Source organism: Haematobia irritans, chromosome 1 (assembly GCF_050003625.1).
Source record: "Haematobia irritans isolate KBUSLIRL chromosome 1, ASM5000362v1, whole genome shotgun sequence".
Taxonomy (NCBI): Eukaryota; Metazoa; Arthropoda; class Insecta; order Diptera; family Muscidae; genus Haematobia; species Haematobia irritans.
In genome coordinates this window covers 87,443,698-87,470,281 of record NC_134397.1, presented here as the reverse complement: position 1 = coordinate 87,470,281, position 26,584 = coordinate 87,443,698, and the positions used below count along the sequence as shown (strand labels likewise).

The window sequence follows — 26,584 nt, the reverse complement described above, 5'->3', positions numbered from 1 at the left end:
TTTGAGTGTAATTAAGTGGGAAATGGGATGAGGTAAGTGTGTGAATTCGGTGTGTGGTATTCGGGGGTCCAATAATCTTGGAAAGGACAGTTTTGGACCTAGGTTGGGCGGGCGAGCGAGGGGCCCAACATCAAGGCCTCTATATCGTTGTTTTCCCAGTGTCAGTACAGCTTGTCGCCCAAAGAGACCACCGTAGCTAGTCGGACGGCAATGTTGAACAGTGGATCAAACATGCACATAACAAATATCAGGAAAGTTGAAAAACGTATTTCCTCTTTTAACTAAAATATTTTTTTCAATTTTAAAGTGTTAAACCAATAAATTAGAAATTTTTGCAAAATACCATCCTCATAAGAAATGAAATTGACGGACGGAGGCCTTAGTAACTCTTTGTTGAATAAAAAACCAATTTTGTGAAAAGTACCTATGCGCTCAAAAATACTTTTTTGTACTTTCTAAAAATTACATTTTCCATCCCTGTTCCCTTGGAAATATATTTGTACGGCGTCAATTTTCTGACGGCGTTACAAACAAAGTGCCCGGAACTGATGGATCGCTCAATATAAAATAAACAAATACAAATAACTCCCCATAATTAAATTATACTTTCGGAAGACGTTTACTGCCAGTTTTAGGACTGTCATTGACATTCCCTGTAGGGAACGTAACTATTCAATTCAAAGTTATCAGAGGCACATATCCCGCACTAACTATGGATGTAAAAATCTCTGAAATGGAAAATTTTCGTTCTTTACTGGTGACTGCAAATGTTGGTAGCTTATTTGAAGATGTATGTATAGACTTCATTGGGTAGAGATTTTAAATAACATATTTCTGGTTTTGTGTTCTTTTTCTTTTTGATAGCCCAAAAGATTGTTAAAACCATGGCTTTCGGAATTTCTGAAAAAGATTGCAGAACTTGATCCTAGATTCGTAGCATTACACTTGCAAGAAGTAGGTGGCAAAACATACGAGAAGTCTTTAGAACACGTACAAGAGTTTATAAGCAATTTGTGTGAAGATCCCGCTATGCGACTATTCGAAATAGTTCGAATATATATGGACGAAGATTTTAAATCAGCAGAACATTTTACGGTAAATATCCCACACGTTTCGATTTAAAATGTACAACCTCTATTCCTCCTAATAGACACCACATGTTGTCAGGGCATAGAGTCCGCCAATTTGGCTGTAATCCGAGTTGGAGACGTAAACTTTTTACTCTTTCGACTGCACTAAAGTTTGCTTGAATTCTTACAGAATCGAGTCATTTTTTAAAGTTTTTCATTCTATTTGTAACACATCAAAGTATTATATTATCTACCGTTCTGAAACAAATTGTGAGACTATATGGAAAATATGAAGAATATATATATATATATATATATATATATATATATATATATATATATATATATATATATATATATATATATATATATATATATATATATATATATATATATATATATATATATATATATATATATATATATATATATATATATATATATATATATATATATATATATATATATATATATATATATATATATATATATATATATATATATATATATATATATATATATATATATATATATATATATATATATATATATATATATATATATATATATATATATATATATATATATATATATATATATATATATATATATATATATATATACGTACACCAAAAGAAATTTGTTAGTAGCAACGGCAAAAAAATCTGCTAAAATTGCAAAAAGTTTGCTGAAAAAAACAATGTTTGCTGCATTAGCAAACATTATTTTTGAGCTCGATTAAACTAAAACATGTTTTAGTTTGGCTGCAACAAAGAAAAATGTCAACTTATAGATAGCGTAACGCAATTTAAACAATAGTTAATGACTATCTATTATATTTGCCCATATTGTTACTCGTTTATTTTGTACTATAAGTAGACTTTAATCTTATAACTTTAATCTTATATTTTGGTCATTGAAAAAGAAAATTTAATTTTTATGTATCTTGAGAAAAACTTCGAACAATAAAGACAACTTTTAATTTTTAACTGTCCACTGAAGTGATATATCAAAAGGTTATGGGCTCCACGGAGAAATCAACAGGAAACGTCCAGTTTGCTGGTACCAATTTCTATAATTGGAAATTTCACATCGAAACACATCTCTCATCTTTAGGTTGTTTAAAAGCTGTTACTACAAGATGATGCTGGACCTCGTATCTTTAAAAAATTGGACCTCAAAGCTCAAGGCGTTATAGTCTCGTTTATACATGATGTCTATACTGAATATGTGAGAGACATGAAAACAGCCAAAGAAATGTGTACGCCATTTGAGAGGAAATCTGCTCAGAGTCAAACATTGGTACGAAAAGAACTCGCCAATCTTAAACTAGAGATGGGGACGATATGTCAACCCATTTATTGAAATTCGAATCATTAATTCGCAAGTTAAAATTATCTGGAGCAAAGCCTGAGGAAGCAGATTTGGTATATCAATTATTTTTGACACTTCCAGAATCGTATGATGCCGTGGTTACGGCTTTGGAAAATTTACCCGATGAATAACTTAAACTACCAATTGTAAAAGAGAGACTACATGCTGAGGAGAGCAAGAAAAAAAGCGTCAACTTAGATGGAAATTGTTACTGTTTTTTCTACAAGGATAAAGAAGGCTAAATTTAATGGAAAATGTCACAAATGCGGTCGTATGAAATATGAAAATCGATTGTCGTGTAAAAGAAGCGAAAACAGTTCCGAGTCCAAGTGTTAGTTTTATGGCAGACTCAAATAGACAAAAAAGGTAACAGTAATGATTTAGTTATTTGCTCTAGACTCTGGTGACACAGATCATTTTGTAAACAACGAAGTGGTGTTTTCAAAATTAAAAGAACTTTCTGAACCACGCTACTTAAGTGTTGCCAAGGATGGTGACTTTGTTGTAGTTAAGAAAATTTATGAAATTCAAGGAGTGAGTAACAAAGGTTTTTCGTGAAAACCTTCTCTCAGTCAGCCGTATAGTCGAAGCTGGAATTTGTGCACACTTTAAGAAAAGCAATGCAGAGCTTGTTAAAGATGGAATTACTATAGCAGTTGCAAACAGAGTTGGTAATTTATTTGAACTTAAGATAAATATTATGAGGTCAGTATCAAATTTATCAAAAGTGAGTCGGAAGTACTTTGGCACCGTCGTCGTATGGGTTATATAAGTAAGCATGCATATGGCGCATTAGTCAGACACAACATGGCTATAGGTATGCCTGCTCAAATGTTAATCAAACAATCAAATGTTAATCAAACAATTAAACAAAAGAGCAACCCGTCGTATTGAGCACATACATTCTGGTGTTTGTGGTCCAGTGACTCCTTCAATTTATGATGATGGGATAGTGAAAAAGAAAGGATAAAAGGAAGGATAAATTGTAAATTCGTCGAATCGGTGTTCCGATTCCAAATAATTATACTCATTTGAAGAAAATTGAAAGATGACGTGAAGAAAACAATGAATATAAATGTACTCAAAGTGATGATAACATAGAACGAAGCAACAAGAGGGGAACGCGATTGTGCTGTTGACTCTGTGGAAGAGATAGAAGATTCAAATGGAGATTTAACGCTCAGTGCAACATTACCCCAGGGAGATACAACACTCCAGGAAATCAGACGAAGTTCGCGACAAAGAAACCCACCCAAAAATTTTTTAGATATATATGAAACGTTTACGATGAAGATATTCCAACCTCATATCGTGATATCGAAAACAATAAAAATCAAAAGCAATGAATTGAAGCTGTAAAGGCCGAATTAACATCAATGGATGGTGAGCCTGAATCTTAATCGGGCTGCCACTTTAACCTAACCTAACCTAACATCAATGAAGAAAAACAATGTGTGGAAAATTGTCAGAACGCCACCCAATAGGAAACTTATGAAGCCCAAGTGGGTGTTCGCGATTAAATCAGACACAAATGGAAAACCTACACGTTTCAAGGCTAGGTTAGTTGCAAAGGGCTTCCTTCAAAAATATGGAGTCGATTTTGATGACACATATTCTCCTGTTGCAAAACTAAACACACTTCGTACTGTTCTTGCTGTAGGTGTGAAGAGACTGTATGTAAAAACTGCATTCTTACATGGAGTATTACTAGAAGAAATCTATATGGAAATTGCAGAAGGTATGAAATCCAAGGCGGGGTATGCGCTAAAAATCGAAAAGTCGTTATATGGTCTGCAACAGAGTCCAAGATGTTGGAATCAAAGGATAAATTTGGTGCTAGAAGAACCAGATTTCATTGGGTCCTAACATTTCTGGGGATGATTTTTTTATTTTCATTAATTGCATCTTCCATAATGTGTACTTATAAAATGAGATTGAAAAAGTGAAATACAAATTGTCCGAAATTTTCGAAATGTCCGATAGTGGGAAACTTGGACACTACCTTGGCATAAAATTTGAATACGATATTGAGAAATGTTTTTGAGTCAAGCTAGCAAGATAAAGAAAATTTTGTCAACGTTTGAAATGAGAGACTGTAATGCTATTGACACCCCAATGGAAAAAAATTTACAACTGGAAAGGTCTACCGAAATTTGTGACAAACCATATCGTCAACTGTTAGGAAGCTTAATGTATGTTATGCTTCTTTTCGTCCCTATATTTTTTATGCTGCAGTATACCCAATATGACTTTCGATATGGCCTCAGTACTACTCACCTACTTGTGAGTTTGACTGATGCGGTTCGTAGTGATATTAATAGTGGTAGGTTGAGTACACTTGTGCCTCTCGATTTATCCAAAGCCTTCGACTCAATTTGTTTCTCTCGGTTAATTACTAAACTTAAAGAAAAATTTAATTTCTCCCGAACAGCTTGCAAACTTGTTCTTTCCTACCTTAATAATAGGACTCAATTTGTATCTTTGAATGGTGTCAGGTCTCGGTTATTACCTATTTATTCTGGGGTTCCCCAGGGCTCTGTCCTGGGGCCTCTTCTATTTATTCTTTATGTTAACGATCTACATCAATACACTAGCTCCAGGATATGTAGAACGTTTATGTTTGCAGACGACATCTTTTTACTTTTCAATGGTAGCTTATCGTCACTTGAGGTTCTTGAGTCTGATATAAATTCATGCTTAGATCGATTTCTGCTTTGGGCGAGGTCTAATTGCTTGAATTCTAATGCTACTAAGACTAAGGCGTTAATATTTCGAACTTTTAGGAATGTTGATGTGTCTTTGGATCTTTTCTTGGGTAATGATTACATTGAAGTTGTTGACATAGATGTTTAGGGGTAATAGTAGACCGCGAACTTTCATTTCGGTACCATATTGATTCCTTATCGGGTAAGATTTGGGCAAATTTGAGAAAGATATATGCTTCGAACTTATACTTGCCGTTTCGAGTACGACGAATTTTGGCTCATATATTGTCTCACATATTATATGGTATCGAAGTTGTCTCGGGGACACTTGGACAATTTTTTGATAAATTGAGACGTATTGTGAATACTATTACTCGTTTGGTTTACCACATTTCTCGTAGGAATTCTGTATCTGGCTATGTTGAACGCTTTCTTGGCTGCTCATTTAAGAGATTTGTTGAGTATCGGAGCATCTGCCTATTCTACAAGGTGATTAGGGAATCCAGACCTTTACCTCTACGTCTTGAATTTACGTTCTCACGATCAACACGGAATATACAGATATTTATACCTCGGATCAGAAGAACTATATTTCCTAGATCGTTTCTGGTGAGAATTGCACGTACGTGGAACGGACTACCACTTGAGTTAAGGATTTTTTCTCAATGTAACAATGTGTTCCGATTGAAGCTAATGGAATTTTTTGCCTCTACACACCAATCTTTGTAAAGTTTCAGTCATTTATGGTTTTATACTTATACTTACTTACATTTCATTTTATTATTCTCTAATTCAGTACTTGTATTTCAATTTTTTTACCATGTTATGGGCTTATTTTGATGTTTATATATATTTTTTTATTGTTTCCTATTTTTGTTTATGGCTGGGGAGCCACTTTAATACTGCAGGAATAATATTATAAATGTATATAGAATAATTTGAGTACTTGACTTTATAAATATAATAATAATTACTCAGGATCTGTCATAAGTAATATAAATTAATTGGCCTTATAGGCTTTGTATTACGAAAAATTTTTGAAATAAATAAATAAAAAATACATGGGAAGGTATCAAGAATATTTTGATAAAGTACATTGGTCTACTCTGAAAAGAATACTAAGATATCTTAAAGGAACCAAACCATACAAACTAAAATTTGGCTACGTTGACGCCGATTGGGCTTCCAACACAGATGATCGAAGTCGAAAAGTATGTATATGGATGCCCTGTATCATAGTAAAATGCAAACTCCTGTGTCCTGTCATCAAGTGAAGCAGAATATGTAGCTTTAAGTTCGGCTACATCGGAAGGCTTATGGTTGAAAGGCATTCTACACTCATAGAAAAAAGTCTGCAAATAACAGCAGTCGATGTCTGCTGTTATATTTTTGTACTTCAGAGCCTAATGAACAACAAATTATAAAATTTTTAGGTTATACATTTTTCCCCAAAGCATATTTAAGAACCAAAAGTAATTTTTGGTATATTTTAGTACTGTAATATACTTAGAAGCTCATAAATACGATCAGCAAACATCTTGTTTGCTGTTATGTCTCAATTCGATAAATATTCAGATTTTTAATCAATTACTACAGATTTCCATAAAATATTGTGTTAATTATGTTAGGATAGCTCCTAAGTTGATATATTTGTTTCAGCCAAAATAAAACATGATTTAGTGTAGTCGAGGGAGCCACCGTGGTGCAATGGTTAGCATGCCCGCCACATAACCTAACCTAAACTAACCTAACCCAGTGTAGTCGAGCTTAAAAAATAGCAGGAAATGTTTGCTATTTCAGCAAACAGTGACTGCTGTCCCTTTTTCAGCAGACTTTCTGCTGTTTTAGCAGACTTTTCTGCTGTCCCTACTAACAAATTTCTTTGGGTGTAGATGATATGAAAAGTATCAAAAATTGACCAACCAGTATTAATTTATGAAGACAACTCTGGCTGTATTGCCATGGCCAAAAATATAGAAATAAAAATTAAAAGGTCTAAATACATCGACATTAAACATAGTTTTATTCGAGACCATATACAAAAAGGTCATATCAAGTAGGAACACGTATCAACGAAAAATCAAGTAGCTGATATATATACAAAAGTTGTAGAAAAATGTAAATATGTTGCAATAGAAATTTGTTTAAAATATCTAATTGATATTACGTTTATTTTGTAATATGAGTACACTTTAATCTTATAACATTGAATTTGAAAACTAAGGAACTTTTATGTTTTTGTCATTGAAAAAAAAAACTTAATTTTTATGTATCTTGAGAAAAACTTCGAACAATAAAGACAATTTTTAATTATAACTGTCCACTGAAGCGAAATATCAAAAGACCACAAATAAATGAATATTTACCAAATTTTGTAATTTGTAGTTCGTTAGACCCTGAACAGAAATATAGCAGCAGACATCGAAAGCTGTTTTTAGCAGACTTTTCTATGAGTGTATTATACCCTAAATTAAAGTATGAGATCCGAGCTACAAAATGAAAAGGAAATTCATAATTATTTCCGTTTAGGGAAATAAATAGCAAAAAAGATGTTGATTTCGCTTAGACAACAAAAATTTGTACACTAAAAATATATAAAAACAAGTATATACAGCACTAAGTTCGGCAGGGCCGAATCTTAAATACCCACCACCATGAACCAAATATTAGGGTTTCCTTTGAAATTTCAGGAGGGCTTTCACCTATGAGGACTATATCAGATTCTGGATTTTTAAGAACCATTTTTGTTTAAGTTTTAGAGGAATCATTAACATCTCTTGTAAGTGTGCACGAAAATTATAAAATAACGTCTTGATTTGAAATCTTAAATCTGTAGAAGTAAAATCTGGAAATTTTACATTGAGTTTCAAGCAATTTTCATGATCAGTGCGCCTTCTACACCCTCAAGAAATGAAGTCGGTCTATATGGAGGTATTACCAAATGGACCGATAAAAACTTAATCCGATACACGTTTTTGTGAGCCTAAAATACCAGAATATTTACAATTTCAGGCAAATCAGATAAAAACTACGGTTTCTAGAAACCCAAGGAGTTACATCGGGAAATCGGTCTATATGGGGGCTATACTAAAATATGGACCGATACTCACCGTTTTCGGCACACCTCTTTATGACCCGAAAATACCTCTAGATTTCCAATTTCAGACAAATTGGATAAAAACTACGGTTTCTATAAGCCCAAGACCCCAAATCGGGAGGTCGTTTTATATGGGGACCATACCAAAACATGGAAATCGGTCTATATGGGGGCTATACTAAAATATGGACCGATACTCACCGTTTTCGGCACACCTCTTTATGACCCGAAAATACCTCTAGATTTCCAATTTCAGGCAAATAGGATAAAAACTTCGGATTCTAGAAGCCCAAGAAGTAAAATCGGGAATCGGTCTATATGGGGGCTATACCAAAATATGGACTGATACTCAGCATTTTCGGCACACCTCTTTATGGTCCTAAAATACATCTAGATTTCCAATTTCAGACAAATTGGATAAAAACTACGGTTTCTATAAGCCCAAGACTCCAAATCGGGAGGTCGTTTTATATGGGGACCATACCAAAACATGGACCGATACTCACGATTTTTGGCACACGTACTTGTGGTCCTACAATACCTCTAGATTTGCAATTTCAGGTAAATTGAATAAAAACTGCGGTTTCTATAAGCCCAAGAAATAAAATCGGGAGATCGGTCTATATGGGGGCTATACCAAAATATGGACCGATACTCACAATTTTTGGCACACGTATTTGTGGTCCTACAATACCTCTAGATTTCCAATTTCAGGTAAATTGAACTGCGGTTTCTATAAGCCCAAGAAGTAAAATCGGGGGATCGGTCTACATGGACCGATACTCACCATTTTTGGCACACCTCTTTATGGTCATAAAATACCTCTAGATTTCAAATTTCAGGCAAATTGGATAAAAACTACGATTTCTATAAGCCCAAGACCCCAAATCGGGAGGTCGGTTTATATGGGGACTATATCAAAACCTGGACCGATATAGCCCATCTTCGAACGTGACCTGCCTGCAGACAAAAGACGAGTTTGTGTAAAATTTCAGCACGTTTTAGAATTTCTCCCTGATCAAGAATATATATACTTTATATAGTCGGAAATCGATATTTCGATGTGTTACAAACGGAATGACAAACTTATTATACCCCCGTCACCATTCTATGGTGGTGGGTATAATAATGGGTTAAAATACTAAATATTACTAGTTTTTAATATTTTGTATGGTAATCTTTAGTGGGTTTTACAGCCTGGAGTCTCTTTGGCACTGAGTACGTTAGGGAAAATGTTTGCTAAAACAGCAGTTTTTGTAAGCAAACATTCGTCAGTTGAAACAGCAAACATTTTTTGCAGCTAAAATAGCAAACAAATTCTTCTGACTTAGCAAACTTGTTTGCTCAAAGTTTTTGACAAACATCGCTGCTGAAGCAGCAACCTGCATTAGTTGAAATAGCTAACATTTTTGCTGATATAACAACTACAAATTAGAGGTGTGCACGTGAGACGAAATTGTCGTGACTCACGAAAATTTTCGTGATTCGTGCGTGAGTCGTGAGTCACGCTCATGACAACAGCGTGAGTGTGCGTGAGCGTGATTAACAAACCAAAATGTCGTGAGTGAGCGTGAGTCACGAAAATAATATCTTCGTGAGTGTGCGTGAGTAACGAATTACACTCACGAAAATATTTCTGCTCACCAACATAAAACGCTTAAGAGTTAAATTCAATTACAATTTTAGAGACACCTGGGATGTTAAGAGTTTAATAACACTCTCGATTTTAATAATGCTCATGTTTTCAGACACTTCGGTAAGGTAAATTAATCATAAAATTATTCGTGAGTCACGATATTTTTCGTGAGTCACGGTATTTTTCGTAAGTCACGACGTTTTCGAGCGTGAGTACAAATTTTCTTTTCGTGAGTGTGCGTGAGCGTGAGTCCTACCAAAAAATATCGTGCGTGAGTGTGCGTGAGTATGATTTTTCAGTCGTGAGTGTGCGTGAGCGTGAGTAAACTATTACTCACGTGCACACCTCTACTACAAATGTATTTTAACGATATGTTGCAATGAAACCCGTAAATCATTTAATACTATAACTTATACATTTATTAAATGTGTGAAATAAATTGAATTCCATCGAAGTATTGGAAGTTGAGTTGGAGTGTTGTCCAGGATTTATTTTCGTTTGTTTTTCTTCTTTGGCCTTATACATGCGGATAAAACATAACAATGTTAAGACAATCTGTAATGAAACGAAGTAAAAAAGGCAATTAGTAATTACACTAAAATTTACATTTGATGAGAGGTTGCTTTTTATGTATTTTCATCTCCTGAATTCGAAAATAGAGGTTAACAATTTTTTAATGAAACAGTTTCTGAGATATCTTTACATACTTTTAGTTTTCCTCCTTTTTTCATTAGACCAATAATTTCTCGAGCTAAAATTGTACGATTATATCGTTATTGGTACTTAAATGCAAGTGGTTCAAAATATATCGATGAAAACAGGGCACATTTTCAAAAAATATGCTTATAAATTTGTCGTTTTTGTTCTAGTTGGTCTTAATTCTTACTTTAGAGTATTATCTTTACGAACATAAAGAGAAACCGGACGTTATATATACCGGGCATTTCTATCTCGAGATGTGATTCCCGCGTCCATATAAAAATTTAACCTATTTTCGAATTCAGGAGATGAAAATACATAAATAAATCACCTCTCATCAAATGTACATGACAAAAATTTTATTTTGTAAACTATATTTATAGGAATTGAACGATGTCATCAAAGTTGACCAATAAAATAGGTGTTTTTAGCAAAAAATCAAATTGATTCACAATAAAAGCATACATTATTCAATTAAGGACGTATTTTGTTGGCATTATTTCGCTAAAATAGCAAGGTTATAATGTTATCCCGTTTTTAATACACACATTTAAGGTGAACTTTGCCAATTGTGATACATTCGGGTACAGTTTAGGTTAGCCATAGCCCGTTATTTCATGCACACTTTGACTATTTAGTCCATTGCGATACCGCAGTGTTGAACTCTTGTCATTGAGTTTAGCTCAAAGACAAGGAATCTCCTTTTTATAGCCGAGCCTGAACATCATTTCCCATTGCGATGAAAATTTTAGAATAGCTTTGAAACACTTAAAATTTCATCAGCATTACAGAGGGAGAAATCCACCTTTGGTGAACTTTATAGTGTTTGGTCGAAACTGGGATTGAATCCATAACCGTTTGTTTGCAAAGCGGGCATGAACAATTGCACGACGGTTGTTCCCATATATCAATGTTGTTGGGGGATTTTTATTTTTACACGCACTTAACGCAACGCCCGATACGTTTGATGATAAAAAATCTCTTCTCAATTACGCCCAGTGATTGTTGATAGGTCTACTCTAAGCGCCTGGAAGCTTAGGTTGGGTTAAAGTGGCAGCCTGATTAAGTTTCAGGCTCACTTAGACTATTCAGTCTATATTGATAGCACATTAACTAAAAGTACCTATTGCATATGGGCACTTCTATTTTTAACCGCTGAACCTTCTCGATTATTTTCTTCTGTTGAACCAACCCGATTGTTCCAAAAACATTAGCAGACTGCTTGAGTTAACGTTTTCCAGGTCCGCCAGTATTCTAAAGCTATACGCCCCTAAAATTTGCTCACGCCTTACACAAAATGCAGGACACTCACACAAGAAGTGTTTATTTGATTCCGTTATAGCAGATATCAAGAGTGATATCTGACGTTTTGAGAGCACTAACATATCTAGTGTGTGGTTTAAGGTTAAACGGGGCCATATTTGCTTGGAGTCGTTACAACCCTTGCGATTCTCCCATCGAATATTTGCCATCATAACAGCCTTCCCACGCAGTAAGAGCTTGCAGGTAGCCAGAGGCATACCAACAGATTCTAGTTCCCCGGGAATATGTAAGGTAGTCCTTAACCTTTGCTAACTCATCCGCTTCGCAGTTCCCCGGTATGTTCCTATGGCCAAGCACCCATATTAGGTGAACATTGCGCTGCTCAGCTATCTCGTTGAGGGATTTGCTGCCATCGATGGCCGCTTTCGAGTTAAGGAACACAAAGTCCAAGGATTTTATTGCAGGTTGACTGTCTGAGTATATATTAATGCCAACATTTTTTGGAACATTACTTCATTTATTTATTTCATTTCATTTATTTATTTTGGTTTCCTACTACAAAAGTTGTATATCTTATACTGAGTATTAGAGTCAATAATGATATAACAAAATATAATAAGTAGAAAGATAATTTAATAAAGATAATAACAATAATAATTCGCCAATTCGCCACCTCACTTATTGCTAATATTTCAGCCTAAAAACACTACAGTTATTAGGTAATCTTTTCGCTATTCGAAGTTCCAGATCTTTAGAATATCCGAAACCCACCTGTCCATCCAATTTGGAGCCATCAGTGTAGAAATCTATATATCGTCTATTCCCCGGAGTTTTATCACAATGGACTGAATAGTCAAAGTGAGCCTGAAATTTAATCGGGCTGCCACTTTAACCTAACCTATTCCTCGGAGTCTGTGTGCACCACGCCTCACTGTTGGGAATTAGAGTTTAATTTTTTTTTTTCGAAAAGTGGTTTCGCCATTGAATGCGCCTGAGATACACCATACGCTGAACCTAGTCTAAACTTGTCGACTGCTGAAGTGCCGGCCACCAGACTACAACACCATATGGGTCTAACCACTACCGTGTATAGCCAATGCACAATTTTCGGGTTTAGTCCCCACTTTTTTCCTATTGTCTTTTTGCACGAGTACAAAGCTACCGTGGCTTTTCTCGCCCTTTCTTCAATATTAAAATAACGCCAAGGTACTTTGCACACTTACCAAAGGGAATTTCAATACCCCCTAAGGATATGGGCCTAACCGTGGGAGTTTTGCTATCTTAGCAGTACATGACTAGTTCTGTCTTTGCAGGATTTACCCCAAAACCATTATCTTTCGCCCATTTCTCAGTCATGCGGAGGGCTCTCTGTATAATATCTCTGTTGATGGGAATTTTCCCCTGACTTCTAGCGCCACATCATCTGCGTATGCCACCACTTGTATCCTTTCTTTTTCTAGGGAAACCAGAAGGTCGTTTATAGCAATATTCCAAAGAGGTAATAGAACTCCTCCTTAGGGAGTGCCTCTGTTCACATACCTTTGTGTTTCCTTGTCCTAGTGTGGCTGAAATACGTCTCCTCATTAGAAGTTCGTCTAACAGCCTAAGTATACCTGGATCAACATTCAGAGTTGTCATTCCATTTAATATGGATCTCAGATGGATGTTATTGAATGCCCGTTCGATGTCTAGAAACGCCACGATTGTGTATTCATTGACAGATAGTGAGCTTTCAATAAAGCGGACTAGTTCATGCAATGCAGTATCAGTAGACCTGCAGTCTCTGTAGACCTGCCCGTTTCTAGAGCAAACTTGAATCGACGCTAGTTATAAGATAAATATTTACCATCCTCTCCAGAGTCTTAAGTAGGAATGAGACGTATTCTCAATACTGCTGAAGTAATCATTCCAAGAGTTATGCTGAGCCTTTCTCAGTTCTCGCTTGTAGTGATGTAGTGATGATCTGAGAAGCTATGTTCATTTATAACCTGTCACTCAGATATCATTTCATTCAGTTCTTGCGAGGCCAATGTGACGTCCACAACCTTTTGCCTGTTTTTAGTGACGAAGGTTGGGGCATCACCCTTATTGCAAACTACCAAATTAGCACGCAAAATAAACACTAGGACTGACTCTCCTCTTGTATTAATGTCTCCACATCTCCATATACTATGATGTGTATTTGCATCGTATCCCATAATGATTTTTTTCTTTGTTTTCAATGACTCCTCAACTAAGATGTTAACGGCACATGGAGGCATCTCCCTATCATGTCCCATGTAGACCGAAGATACCCAATATTTGCATTTGGCTATTTCTAAACTGGCAACGACAGTGTCTGCATTGCACATTGAAGGAAGCAGAAATAAGTTAAGCTCATTTTTAGCAACTATACAGGCTCTATTTACATCTTTACCAGTATACTGCACCCCTGAGTACTTAATTCACATATTTTGTTTATATAAACATATGGTTCTTGAATAAGAACTATATCTATGTCCCCTTTCATCAGGAGAACTTTTAAGGCGGCACAAGCAGCCTTACAATGGTGAAAATTTATCTGGAGGATCCGTACCATCGAGATTTTCAACAACCGTCACATCAGCCGTTTCAATCGAGTTATCAAGAATGTCCTCTTCACATATCTCGGTGACGCTCGCAATAACTATCGGTTCAATTTTTGCGAGTTTTGAGGCAGTAGAAACATCCTCTCGCATACGGTGTCTATCCATGTCTGCATCTTTGGTATTTCCCTCGACTTCGCAAGAAGATCTGCTTATTTCTGATTCAGAGAGAAGCTTGTCCATTTCTGAATCCTTTAGCTGATCGTTTTTATATACCTTCATTTGGATATAATGAAAGCCATAACATACACGGCCCTGGGACTTTGCTAGATGTGGCAAAGACTGAGTGTTCAATATAAACACTGCATGCCGTCTTGGCCCATCCACTTCATCCAAACGGCCAACCTTCCAATCAGCTGTTGGAAGATCTGGATTGCATTGTTTCAGTCTATTTAAAATAGATTCAGGGTCAGGAGGGTTTGCAGGTATCCACGCATGTGCTCTTGGTCTAGCCGGTATGTCTTTCTTCTCGACTAACTCTAGAGCAGCTCCTTCCCAAACTTCACCAATTAGTATCAGAGCAGCTTTAAAACATTCTATAGACCTCTGGTCCTCAAATGCAACTAGTTTAAATCGTCCCTTTCTAAAAAGAAATAATATACTATTGTATGTACTAAAACATAATGTCGATCTAACAGGTTGGCTGATAAGTTCCCGATCTAACAAAGAAAAACACTTTATACCCTTCACCACTACTGTGGTACAGTATACCGATCGTCTTAGAATTAAATTCTGAGTCGATTTAGCGATGTCCGTCTGTCTGACTGTCTGTTCGTCTGTCTGTCTGTTGATGTATTTTTGTGTGCAAAGTACAGCTCGCAGTTTTAGTCCGATTGTCCTAAAATTTGGTATAGGGCCCTAGGTTAGGTTAGGTTAGGTTATGTGGCAGCCCGATGTATCAGGCTCACTTAGACTATTCAGTCCATTGTGATACCACAGTGGTGAACTTCTCTCTTATCACTGAGTGCTGCCCGATTCCATGTTAAGCTCAATGACAAGGGACCTCCTTTTTATAGCCGAGTCCGAACGGCGTTCCACATTCCAGTGAAACCAGTATAGGGCCCTGTTTCGGCTCAAAGACGATCCCTATTGATTTTGGAAAAAATCGGTTCAGATTTAGATATAGCTGCCATATATATTTTTCACCGATCTGGTCATAATTGGCCTGTATATCAACCGTACATCCGAATATTTTATGAGTCTCGAAAAACTTGCAAAATATCAGCCAAATCGGTTCAGATTTAGATATAGCTCCCATATATAGCTTTCGCCCGATTTACACTCATTTGCCCACAAAGGCCAATTTTTTGCTCCGATTTAGTTGAAATTTTGCACAGGGAGTAGAATTAGCATTGTAACTATGCGTGTCAAATTTGGTTGAAATCGGTTCAGATTTAGATATAGCTCCCATATATAGCTTTCGCACGATTTACACTTAAATGACCACAGAGGCCAATTTTTTGCTCCGATTTAGTTGAAATTTTGCACAGGGAGTATAATTGGCATTGTAGCTATGCGTGCCAAATTTGGTTGAAATCGGTTTAGATTTAGATATAGCTCCCATATATAGCTTTCGCCCGATTTACACTCATATGACTACAGAGGCCAATTTTTAACTCCGATTTAGTTGAAATTTTGCACAGGGAGTAGAATTAGCATTGTAGCTATACGTGCCAAATTTGGTTGAAATCGGTTCAGATTTAGATATATCTCCCATATATAGCTTTCGATCGATTTACACTCATATGACCACAGAGGCCAATTTTTAACTCCGATTTAGTTGAAATTTTGCACAGGGAGTATAATTGGCATTGTAGCTATGCGTGCCAAATTTGGTTGAAATTGGTTCAGATTTAGATATATCTCCCATATATAGCTTTCGCCCGATTTACACTCATATGACCACAGAGGCCAATTTTTAACTCCGATTTAGTTGAAATTTTGCACAGGGAGTAGAATTAGTATTGTAGCTATGCGTGCCAAATTTGGTTGACATCGGTTCAGATTTAGATATAGCTCCCATATATATGTTTTTCTGATTTCGACAAAAATGGTCAATATACCCACATTTTGCTTGTTAAATCGCCACTGCTTAGTCGAAAAGTTGTAAAAATGACTCTAATTTTCCTAAACTTCTAATACATATATATCGATCGATAAATCATAAATAACCTTTTGCGAAGTTTCCTTAAAATTTCTTCAGATTTAAATGTTTCCCATATTTTTTGTACTAACATTGTGTTCCACCCTAGTGCATTAGCCGACACAAATTTTGAGTCTATAGATTTTGTAGAAGTCTATCAAATTCTGTCCAGATCGAGTGGTATTTAAATGTATGTATTTGGTATAAACCTTTATATATAGCCCCCAACACGTTTGACGAATGTGATATGGTATCGAAAATTTAGATCTACTAAGTGGTGCAGGGTATAATATAGTCGGCCCCGCCCGACTTTAGACTTTCCTTACTTGTTTTTGTACTAACATTGTGTTCCACCCTAGTGCATTAGCCGACACAAATTTTGAGTCTATAGATTTTGTAGAAGTCTATCAAATTCTGTCCAGATCGAGTGGTATTTAAATGTATGTATTTGGTACAAACCTTTATATATAGCCCCCAACACGTTTGACGAATGTGATATGGTATCGAAAATTTAGATCTACTAAGTGGTGCAGGGTATAATATAGTCGGCCCCGCCCGACTTTAGACTTTCCTTACTTGTTTTTGTCAAAATTCGTTTTTATTATTCAACATAGTTCTCTTCAAGAGCGATACAACGATTATAACGACCTTCCAATTTTTTGATACCATTTTGGTAGTACTCCTTCGGTTTTGCCTCAAAATAGGCCTCAGTTTCGGCGATCACCTCTTCATTGCAGCCAAATTTTTTCCCTGCGAGCATCCTTTTGAGGTCTGAGAACAAGAAAAAGTCGCTGGGTGCAAGATCTGGAAAATACAGTGGGTGGGGAAGCAATTCGAAGCTCAATTCATGAATTTTTGCCATCGTTCTCAATGACTTGTGGCACGGTGCGTTGTCTTGGTGGAACAATACTTTTTTCTTCTTCATATAATAGTCACTGTTGATGGTTTTTCCCTTCTCAAGATAATCGATAAAAATTATTCCATGCGCATCCCAAAAAACAGAGGCCATTACTTTGCCAGCGGACTTTTGAGTCTTTCCACGCTTTGGTCTTTCCGGTCGCTGTCCACTCAGCCGACTGTCGATTGGACTCAGGAGTGTAGTGATGGAGCCATGTTTCATCCATTGTCACATATCGACGGAAAAACTCGAGTTAACAGCTGCAAACACCGCTCAGAATCATCAACACATTGTTGTTTTTGGTCAAATGTGAGCTCGCGCGGCACCCATTTTGCACAGAGCTTCCGCATATTCAAATATTGATGAATGATATGACCAACACGTTCCTGTGATATTTTTAAGGCCTCTGCTATCTCGATCAACTTCATTTTACGGTAATTCAAATCATTTTGTGGATTTTTTTGATGTTTTCGTCGGTAACCAAATCTTTCGGGCGTCCTCTGCGTTCACCGTCCTTCGTGCTCATTTCACCACGCTTGAATTTTGCATACCAATCAATTATTGTTGATTTCCCTGGGGCAGAGTCCGGAAACTCATTATCAAGCCAAGTTTTTGCTTCCACCGTATTTTTCCCCTTCAGAAAACAGTATTTTATCAAAACACGAAATTCCTTTTTTTCCATTTTTTCACAATAACAAAAGTTGCTTCACAAAAGACGCTCTATCTCACAAACTAATTGACTTACAGACGTCAAATTTTGACACGAATCATTTGAAGGTTGGTACTATATAAAAATAATATGCATTTAATACTAGCGACGCCATCTATGTGTCAGACCGGGGACTTATCAGCCAACCTGTAAACACTTCGTTTGTTAATTTCACTTGTGCTTTAACTTTGATCTTGGTAAGCTGCCGCCATCCTTAATAAAATCCCATTTTGTTCACTGAAACTGAAACTTGCCCTTTGCTATCTTCTCTTTTTTTTTCAATACAAACCTTTACAATTCTGAGAGCTAACAAACAAATTACAGTCCACTCAAGGAAACCTCTCTTGGATTTGTACATGTTCCGTGGCCCGTCTAGGAACTTTGAGGATTTTTTGGTACACGGATTACGTCCACCACTTTGGAAAAGCTTTGCGTTTGATTAGGATTTAAGTCCTCTGTTCATTATATTTTTCGCCCATAAGCCTATCATCATATTACATACTCCTTTTAATTTTATGGACAAAAGTTACGTACAATTTATTGTGAACAACAGTGTGAATTTATGATTTAGTGGCAACGCAACGGTAGCAAAAATCTTATAATCTGAGAAACAATTTATCAATTGCACTTATATTACTGCTGTGTGTATCTTGAAAGTCCAAAACCAAAAAGGACATAGTCGCGGTCTGCTAATGTTACGATACGTCTCAGAGCTGTAATAGCAAGAATTTTTTTGGTGTAAGAACCTCGTTTGCATTTGGGAACATTTGCATTTATGTTACTTGCACAGATTATTGTGCAACAATAACACATACAACCCTACGGGATAACACGGAAATATTTTAGAAACAAAATTTGATCAGAAAGTGTGCTACTATTGAACAAAAACGACTAAAATAGGTCCAGGCAAAAGTCTTAATAACGGGTAAGATAGAACTACGAGATACTTTTAATATTAATACGTATAGCTGAGAAATCTATCAATGGTTTCCATATTTTTTTCACTGTTGATATTAATACTCATACCTGAGAAATCTATCAACGCTATCCTTTTTTTTGCACTGTAAAGGTAATATACTTCTAACATACCTACACAGAAAAAAATTTCACGAACATTTTTCTAATTAAAATCTTAATTGAGTTTTAAAAATTTTTCAATTAAAAATTTAATTGAATCAACAAACTTTTTAATTGAAATAAAAATCAATCACACAAATTAATAGTATCAATTAATTTTTTAATAGTATCAATTAATTTTTTAATTGGACCAATTAATTTTTTAATTGACTGCCAATTAATTTTTTAATTGATACTATCATTCTGTGATTGAAGACATTTCAATTAAAAAAATAATTGGATCAATTAATTTCGTGATTGAATCAGAAAATTTTTTTTGTGTGTAGTGTTAAGAACATTCACACAAACAGATATTCGCTCACCAACCCAATGCCTCTGTGAAACATTTTTAACATAAGTTAAGATCTAACAGATCTGTATTTACACTACGCATTGTTTGTCTCCTCATTTTTTCCACTAACATTACGATACCAACATTGCCAAAATTCCACATTTATCCACAACAGTCAAAAGTCCCGAAAAATTCTTAACATTACGCGGAAAAGAAAAAAATAAACGATTATGTAACTCTCTTAAGTTTATACAGTGACTCATTTTTTTAATTTATATTTTCGGTTTATTGACTTGTGTTTACAACGTGTACAACTATAAATAAACAAAAAATAGATTTCTTATGAGTTATATGTGATACATACATAGTCCATAAATTGGATACTCAAGTACATTTCATATATAGAGTTTTTGATTTAAATTTTTTAGAACATATTGTCACTTGTTAATAATTAGGGTTGAAAGATCGATAACTTTGATAAAAGTGCTGAAATTGAGTTTTTTTATTCGTGTGTATTGATTTGTTGAATTGTATTTTCTTAATTAAAGGAGCGATTACAAAGGAAACTACTTTCAATTCGATTCATAAAATTGGATATATTTATATATGGAATTATGAAATATCTTTAAGGAAACAAAATACGTAATTTTGATACATCCCAAATTGAAAGGGTATTTCAATGTATACACTAAGAACATACTGCGACTAATGGTTTCACGCCTTTGAAATTCACAAGTGATTTTTTCTCGATACTAGAGACACATTTCTTTGTTTGATTCTACTTGGAGAAGGGTCATCTTTACGTGAAAGTAAATTTAAAAGCAGAGGGGACGAATAAATTGGATTTTTTCTGCGAAGTATCAAGTAATCGAAGCTCCAGCTTGAAGAGGTATTGTGTTTTTAAGGGTGTCCTTACTTCAGTTCTGCTCTTCATTGGCTCGGAATCAATATCGATTCTTATTTTGGAGTCAGGATTTTTGGAACCGGACAAGTTTTTTGGTTTTCAGTATAGAATCGACCATTTTGTATAAAGTCACGACTGTAAAGTACTAAGAAATTGTCTACAGCTTTTGGTACTGGGAAAATTACTGACATATGCCCAAAATGTTCTTTTATTAAATAGTGAATACGAAGCTTTCGTTTCGGAATATTTCTTGAACTTTTAAAGGATTATTCTAACTATTTGGTTTTCTTGAAACGAGGCATAATTTATGCTGGGAGTTAAAATTTGGAATTCAAAGTTACGTTTGGAGAATTTTGGAGAAACCCCAAGGAGTTGTTGGATTGTGAATTATTTCCAAATGCAAATGTTTGACTTTGTTCCGAAATCGATTACAAGAACGTGAAGTCGAAAGTGAGATTTCTGTTGGAACGTGCTAACCCTTTTGCGCCAGGGCACTATTGGTTATATCGAATTGGTGCTCATAAATACCTTGCCAAATTACGTTTGGCAGATTTTGTCATTATCGGATACATAGTTAAATATTTGACGGAGGGTTTGACAAAGTACATTGGATCACTTTGTTTTCGAAACCGGTTTGAGCTGGAATTTTTTTCAAGGCAAAGGAATTGCTAGTATTCTCTGGAGAATAAATTTCGAATATCTGTCAATACGACTATTAAAGGAGACGTTGAAAGTGTTACCTCTGAATTTATCTTAAGATCTGGATAAGCTCTCGAACAGATAGAGCTGAGGAATTTGTCAATGCTAAGCTGATTTAATTTTGTTCAAGGAAATTGTAGGAAATAGCGAGGAATTCGTTAATTCCTATTTGCAGTTAGCTATGATATAGCAACTATTTTGCAAATAGGTAGTTAAACGTATGAACAATTGTTGAACTTACCCAGGGGATCTGAATTTCAATTAAATTTTTTCACTTTGAACATTTAGTAATTTGTTTACGGCCGATTATAACCTTGAGGGGAACCAGTTCGGTGAAATTTTTGTATTTTGATGAGATGTAATAACCGATTTGTATCACATCTGCCCCCGGATTACATATGTATCTATAGATTTACATAGGTATACATTATTTTAGACGTGTACAATAAATCTCCGTTTTTATCAGTGTAGTCTTGTCTTTGAATATTTACCTCCATAATCAGGAAAGTTAACGTCAATTTTAAACCTACTTTATCATAATCATTCCTGCGATGTCAATAAACTATTTTGAATACGGACATTATATTCAGAGAAATTTATTTAAATAATTTTATTTCATCAGCTTGAATTTTCAAATATTTGTACAATGAAAGATTTATTAAATCAACCTGAATATTTTAATATTTATAAACTGAGAGATTTATTTCATCAACAAATATCTTTGGATGGTTATGCACTGAGAGAATTATTTTCGTCGAATTAACAACAGCAAATCGCTGAAAATTTGTTTGTCGACAAGAGGCTTGGAAATACAGTTTTTGAAACTTCCCGCTGCTATATTCGATTTGCGGCACACTGGGAATAAAATAGACCCAACACTATAATTAAGAGTTTTGTTTATCCACTGAGCTCAAAGTCAGTTCGTCAGTCAGAATAGTCAAGTATATGATTTATTATCGAATTTTATTTCCCCAATTAGTTTATTTGATATTTATAACCGGAAAGGGAGGAAAATTGGCTAATGCCATCTGGGATCTGGACATATTGAATTTGATGATTCGGTACACATTTTGGAATCTTATGAGTATTGAACAGGGATGGAAAATACAAGTTTTAAGAAAGTACAAAAAGGTATTTTTTTGAGCGAAAAAGTACTTTACACCAAAATCAAAAATTTTGGTTAAAAGTATTGTTTTAGACTGAATTTTAAAGAAAATAAAATTTTGTTGAGTTGACCCCAATTTTAAATATTATTTTGTTTTAGTTTTATATCCGCCTACAAAGACTACAGTAGCATTGTATTCGCGGTCGCTACAGTTGGTAGAATTCTACTGTTTGGTAGATTGGTATAAATTTAATTTCTATAGAAATAAAATTTTGGCAAAAATTTCTATAGAAATAAAATTTTTACAAAATTTTCTATAGAAATAAAATTTTGACAAAATTTTCTATAGAAATAAATTTTTAACAAAATTTTCTACAGAAATAAACTTTGACAAAATTTTCGATAGATATAAAATTTTGACAAAATTTTCTATAGAAATAAAATTTGATAAAACTTTCTGAAGAAATATATATTTGGAAAATAATATTTTTTGGTAGTATTTGATAAGATTTTCTACAAGAGTAGGTAGATTATTTTTGGTCTCAAGTTTCGACTGTGACTGTAATGGTTTGCATTATTTTAGTACGCGATCGATAACTTCTTATCTAAAAAGTGTTCGTGTGGAATTCAAGAAATATTGTTCTATGGCTTTTACAAAATCGAGATTTTCTTCCCGCACGAACTTGTCTGTTTTGCAAAATTTGTAAGAGACTATTAGCAAATAAATTTGTTAAAGACTTTCTCAAAATATTAAAATAATTTGTCAAAACTATTGTACCATAAATCTGATATCGGCTCAAAAATGTCTACACAAAAGATACTAAATCATTCGAGGGGGTACTACGGTACTGACAAGGGTGAAAATAGTACTATAGTACTGCATTTTCCATCCCTGGTATTGAATACAATAAAGAGATAGTATCATTCACTGTATTCCTTGGAGTTATTGGGTTTGTTTGCTCTCGTGGGGTCTAGACTGTGGAGATACGATTTTGATTTCCATTGTTGTAAAGCTGGATGTGTTTGTAACTACCTTATTGTCGGTCACAGTTCGGTCCTCAAAATAATGCCAGATGTGCCTAACGTAGTGGATTACACTTTGGCGAGTCCACTTTTCGACAAAAAGTTTGAGACTCTAATTCCCAACAGTGAGGCGTGGTGTACACGGACCCCGGGGAATAAAAGATATATAGATTTCTACACCGATGGCTCCAAATTGGATGGCCAAGTGGGTTTCGGAGTATATTCTAAAGATCTGGAACTTCGAATAGCGAAAAGATTTCCTGATCACTGTAGTGTTTTTCAGGCTGAAATATTAGCAATAAGAGAAGTGGTGAATTGGCTGAGAAGTAATGCTCCAAGCAATTTTGTCATTAATATATACTCAGACAGTCAACCTGCAATAAAATTCTTGGACTCTGTGTTCCTCAACTCGAAAACGGCCATCGACTGCCGCAAATCTCTCAATGAGATGGCTGAGCAGCACAATATTCACCTAATATGGGTGCCTGGCCATAGGAACATACCGGGGAACTGCGAAGCAGATGTGTTAGCAAGGCTAGGAACAACCTTACATATTCCCGGGGAACTAGAATCTGTTGGTATGCCTCTGGCTACCTGCAAGCTCTTTCTGCGTGAGGAGGCTGTTATGATGGCAAATGTTCGATGGGAGAATTGTAAGGGTTGTAACGACACCAAGCAAATATGACCCCATTTAAACTAGATATGCTAGTGTTCTCGAGACGCCAGATATCACTCCTGATATCTGCTATAACGGGTCGCTGCCTGATAGGCGATTTTGCAAAAACTATTGGTGCGAAGTATAATGACTATTGTATGAGCTGTCATGATGCGGAGGAAAAGGAATCAATAAAACACCTCTTGTGTGAGTGTCATGCATTTTGTGTAAGGCGTAAGCAAATTTTAGGGGCATATAGCTTCAGATTACTGGCGGACCTGGAAAACGTTAACTTAAGCAGTCTGCTAATGTTTTTGGAACAATCTGGTTGGTTCAACAGAAGAAAATAATCGAGAAGGTTCAACGGTTAAAACTAGAAGTGCCCATATGTAATAGGTACTTTTAGTTAATGTGGTATCACAATGGACTGAATAGTCTAAGTGAGCCTGAATCTTAATCGGGCTGCCACTTTAACCTAACCTAACCTATTGTTGGAAAACTTGCTCTCGTGAAGCCTAAACTGTTAAAGAACTAAAACTTTGGTACCCTTTTTAGCTTAAATTGGAAACTTACTGGTCCCATTTAATTCTGTATTACATTCGTGATTTGGAATTATTTACTGTTTATATCTTATCATTACTCTTTGTTCACGTTCAATAAAATTATAAATATATACATTATTTGTTGAACTCTTTTGCTATTTGAACCCTCGCGGTTTTTATTTGTTTATTATTTTTTTGAATCATTCAATTCTTTCCCTTTTGATTGATCAGCTTTCTAACTGATCACGACTTGCGATGGCATCGCAAGAATTCATATTTTTTTCCGACCAAGTCGTCAGTTATTGCGACAACCTTGGAGCCATTGATACTTCTGAACACAAGTTTTCGAGTTTACAAGTCGATCTTGAGGACTTGGAACGTCGTTGGCAGACTCCTACTCATGTATACGAAGCTGAGATGGTTTCCGATTGTACTAAAACGGAGAAAGAGCCATGCCAAGTTTAATGAGCCTATAAGGGCCTATAAAAATGCAAAGCTGACATGTTGGACTTAATTGAAATTGAAAGACGAGCCATGGAGCGATCGTCACTTCCTCGGGAATCACTTGAAGCCAAATCCCTGGAGGAAACAGGGTGTTCTTTTAAAGATCATCCGTGTGATACTGAGGTGTTTAGCGGTGGATATGACAAATGGCCCAGTTTTAGAGACATGTTCTCAGCCATTTACGTCAAGCACCCAAAATTGTCACCTGCACAGAAATTATTCCATTTAAGGGCAAAGACTCGTGGGGAGGCGAATGAGATTGTGAAACGATTCGCCCTAACGTCAACGTTACGAAAATAAACGAATACTTATAAACCATCAACTAAAGAAAATATTAGAAACTGAACGCGTGACTTCAGAAAAAGGCAAGGCTTTACGAAATCTTCAGTACACCATAAACAATTGCATGTCTGTATTAAAAACTTACAATATATCGGTCTTGTCGTGGGATCCTTTTTTAGTTTTCTGGGTTTCACCAAGATTACCGGATGAAACATTGGCTGCTTGGGAAAACTCATTAACAGACCATAAAGCATCAGCTGGATGATTTTATCTCTAGAAGATTAAATATGTTGGAGTCCATATCTGACATGAGAAAACCTTCAACCAGCAAATAAAACTCAAACTTATCACACAAAAACCGAGTCAAAAGTTAAATCTTGTAAAGTTTGTAAACTTAATCATTCCTTGCGATCATGTCTTAAATTCAAATCTCGGCCTTTTACACAAAGGATAAAATTCGTAAATGATAACAAGATATGTGAGAACTGTTTGTGTTATGGTCACACTATTCAAAATTGCCAAAGCAAAAACGTCTCCCAGAAATGTCACGGAAAACATCACACAATCTTACACACTGATTCTGATCAAAATAGGAATAATGACAGGTCACAAAGTGGCCCATCTCCAGGAGTTACAACTTTTAACATAGAAACTTCATATGATAATCAACATCCTACGGCGGTCAAAATTCGCTAGTTCTACAGATTGCACTATTTTGCCGACGGCGCTAATCTACTTAGAGCATTTAGGAACAAATTTGACAATACGGGCTTTTATTGATCAAGGATCACAAGAAACTTTTATTTCGAATAGAATTGTAAACAGGTACTCAATACCAACCAAAAAGACGTATACTACAATTTCTGGATTGGGCGGTACGCTTCTTGAAAATTCTTCGAATCTTTGCAATTTGATTTTAAAATCTCGCAAATCTGACTTTAAGTTAAGTACAACTGCTATAGGTTTCTAACATGAATCACTTAATGCCATCTTTCCCAACCCGTATTTCAAATTTGTCTGATTTAGAGGAAATTGACATGGCAGATCCACACTTCTATAAGCCCGCACAGATAGATATGTTATTGGGTAGCGACATTCTTTCAGTAATTCTGAGATCTGGTGTGCAAAAGAATATATCTGGAAGACTTCTTACACAGGAAGATTGAGTTTTTGAGTGGCCCACCAAAAATTATATCCACTACTACGTTTGCGTCATTTGCGACTTGTTCTGATTCACTTAACAA

The 26,584-nt window shown here is 35.4% G+C and overlaps 1 protein-coding gene across 7 annotated transcripts in view; it reads left to right on the top strand.

Annotated features, from left to right (window-relative positions):
* Positions 1–529: 529 nt before the first annotated feature.
* 5PtaseI (inositol polyphosphate-5-phosphatase A) overlaps positions 530–26,584 on the top strand; it is a 307,223-nt gene continuing 281,168 nt past the window's right edge. For all 7 annotated transcript variants that reach the window (XM_075291078.1, XM_075291072.1, XM_075291075.1 and 4 more), the window contains exons 1-2: positions 530–790; positions 865–1,095. In XM_075291078.1, the coding sequence (XP_075147193.1) occupies positions 713–790; positions 865–1,095 (309 nt within the window). In that variant the 5' untranslated portion in view covers positions 530–712. The remainder of the gene's footprint in view (positions 791–864; positions 1,096–26,584) is intronic.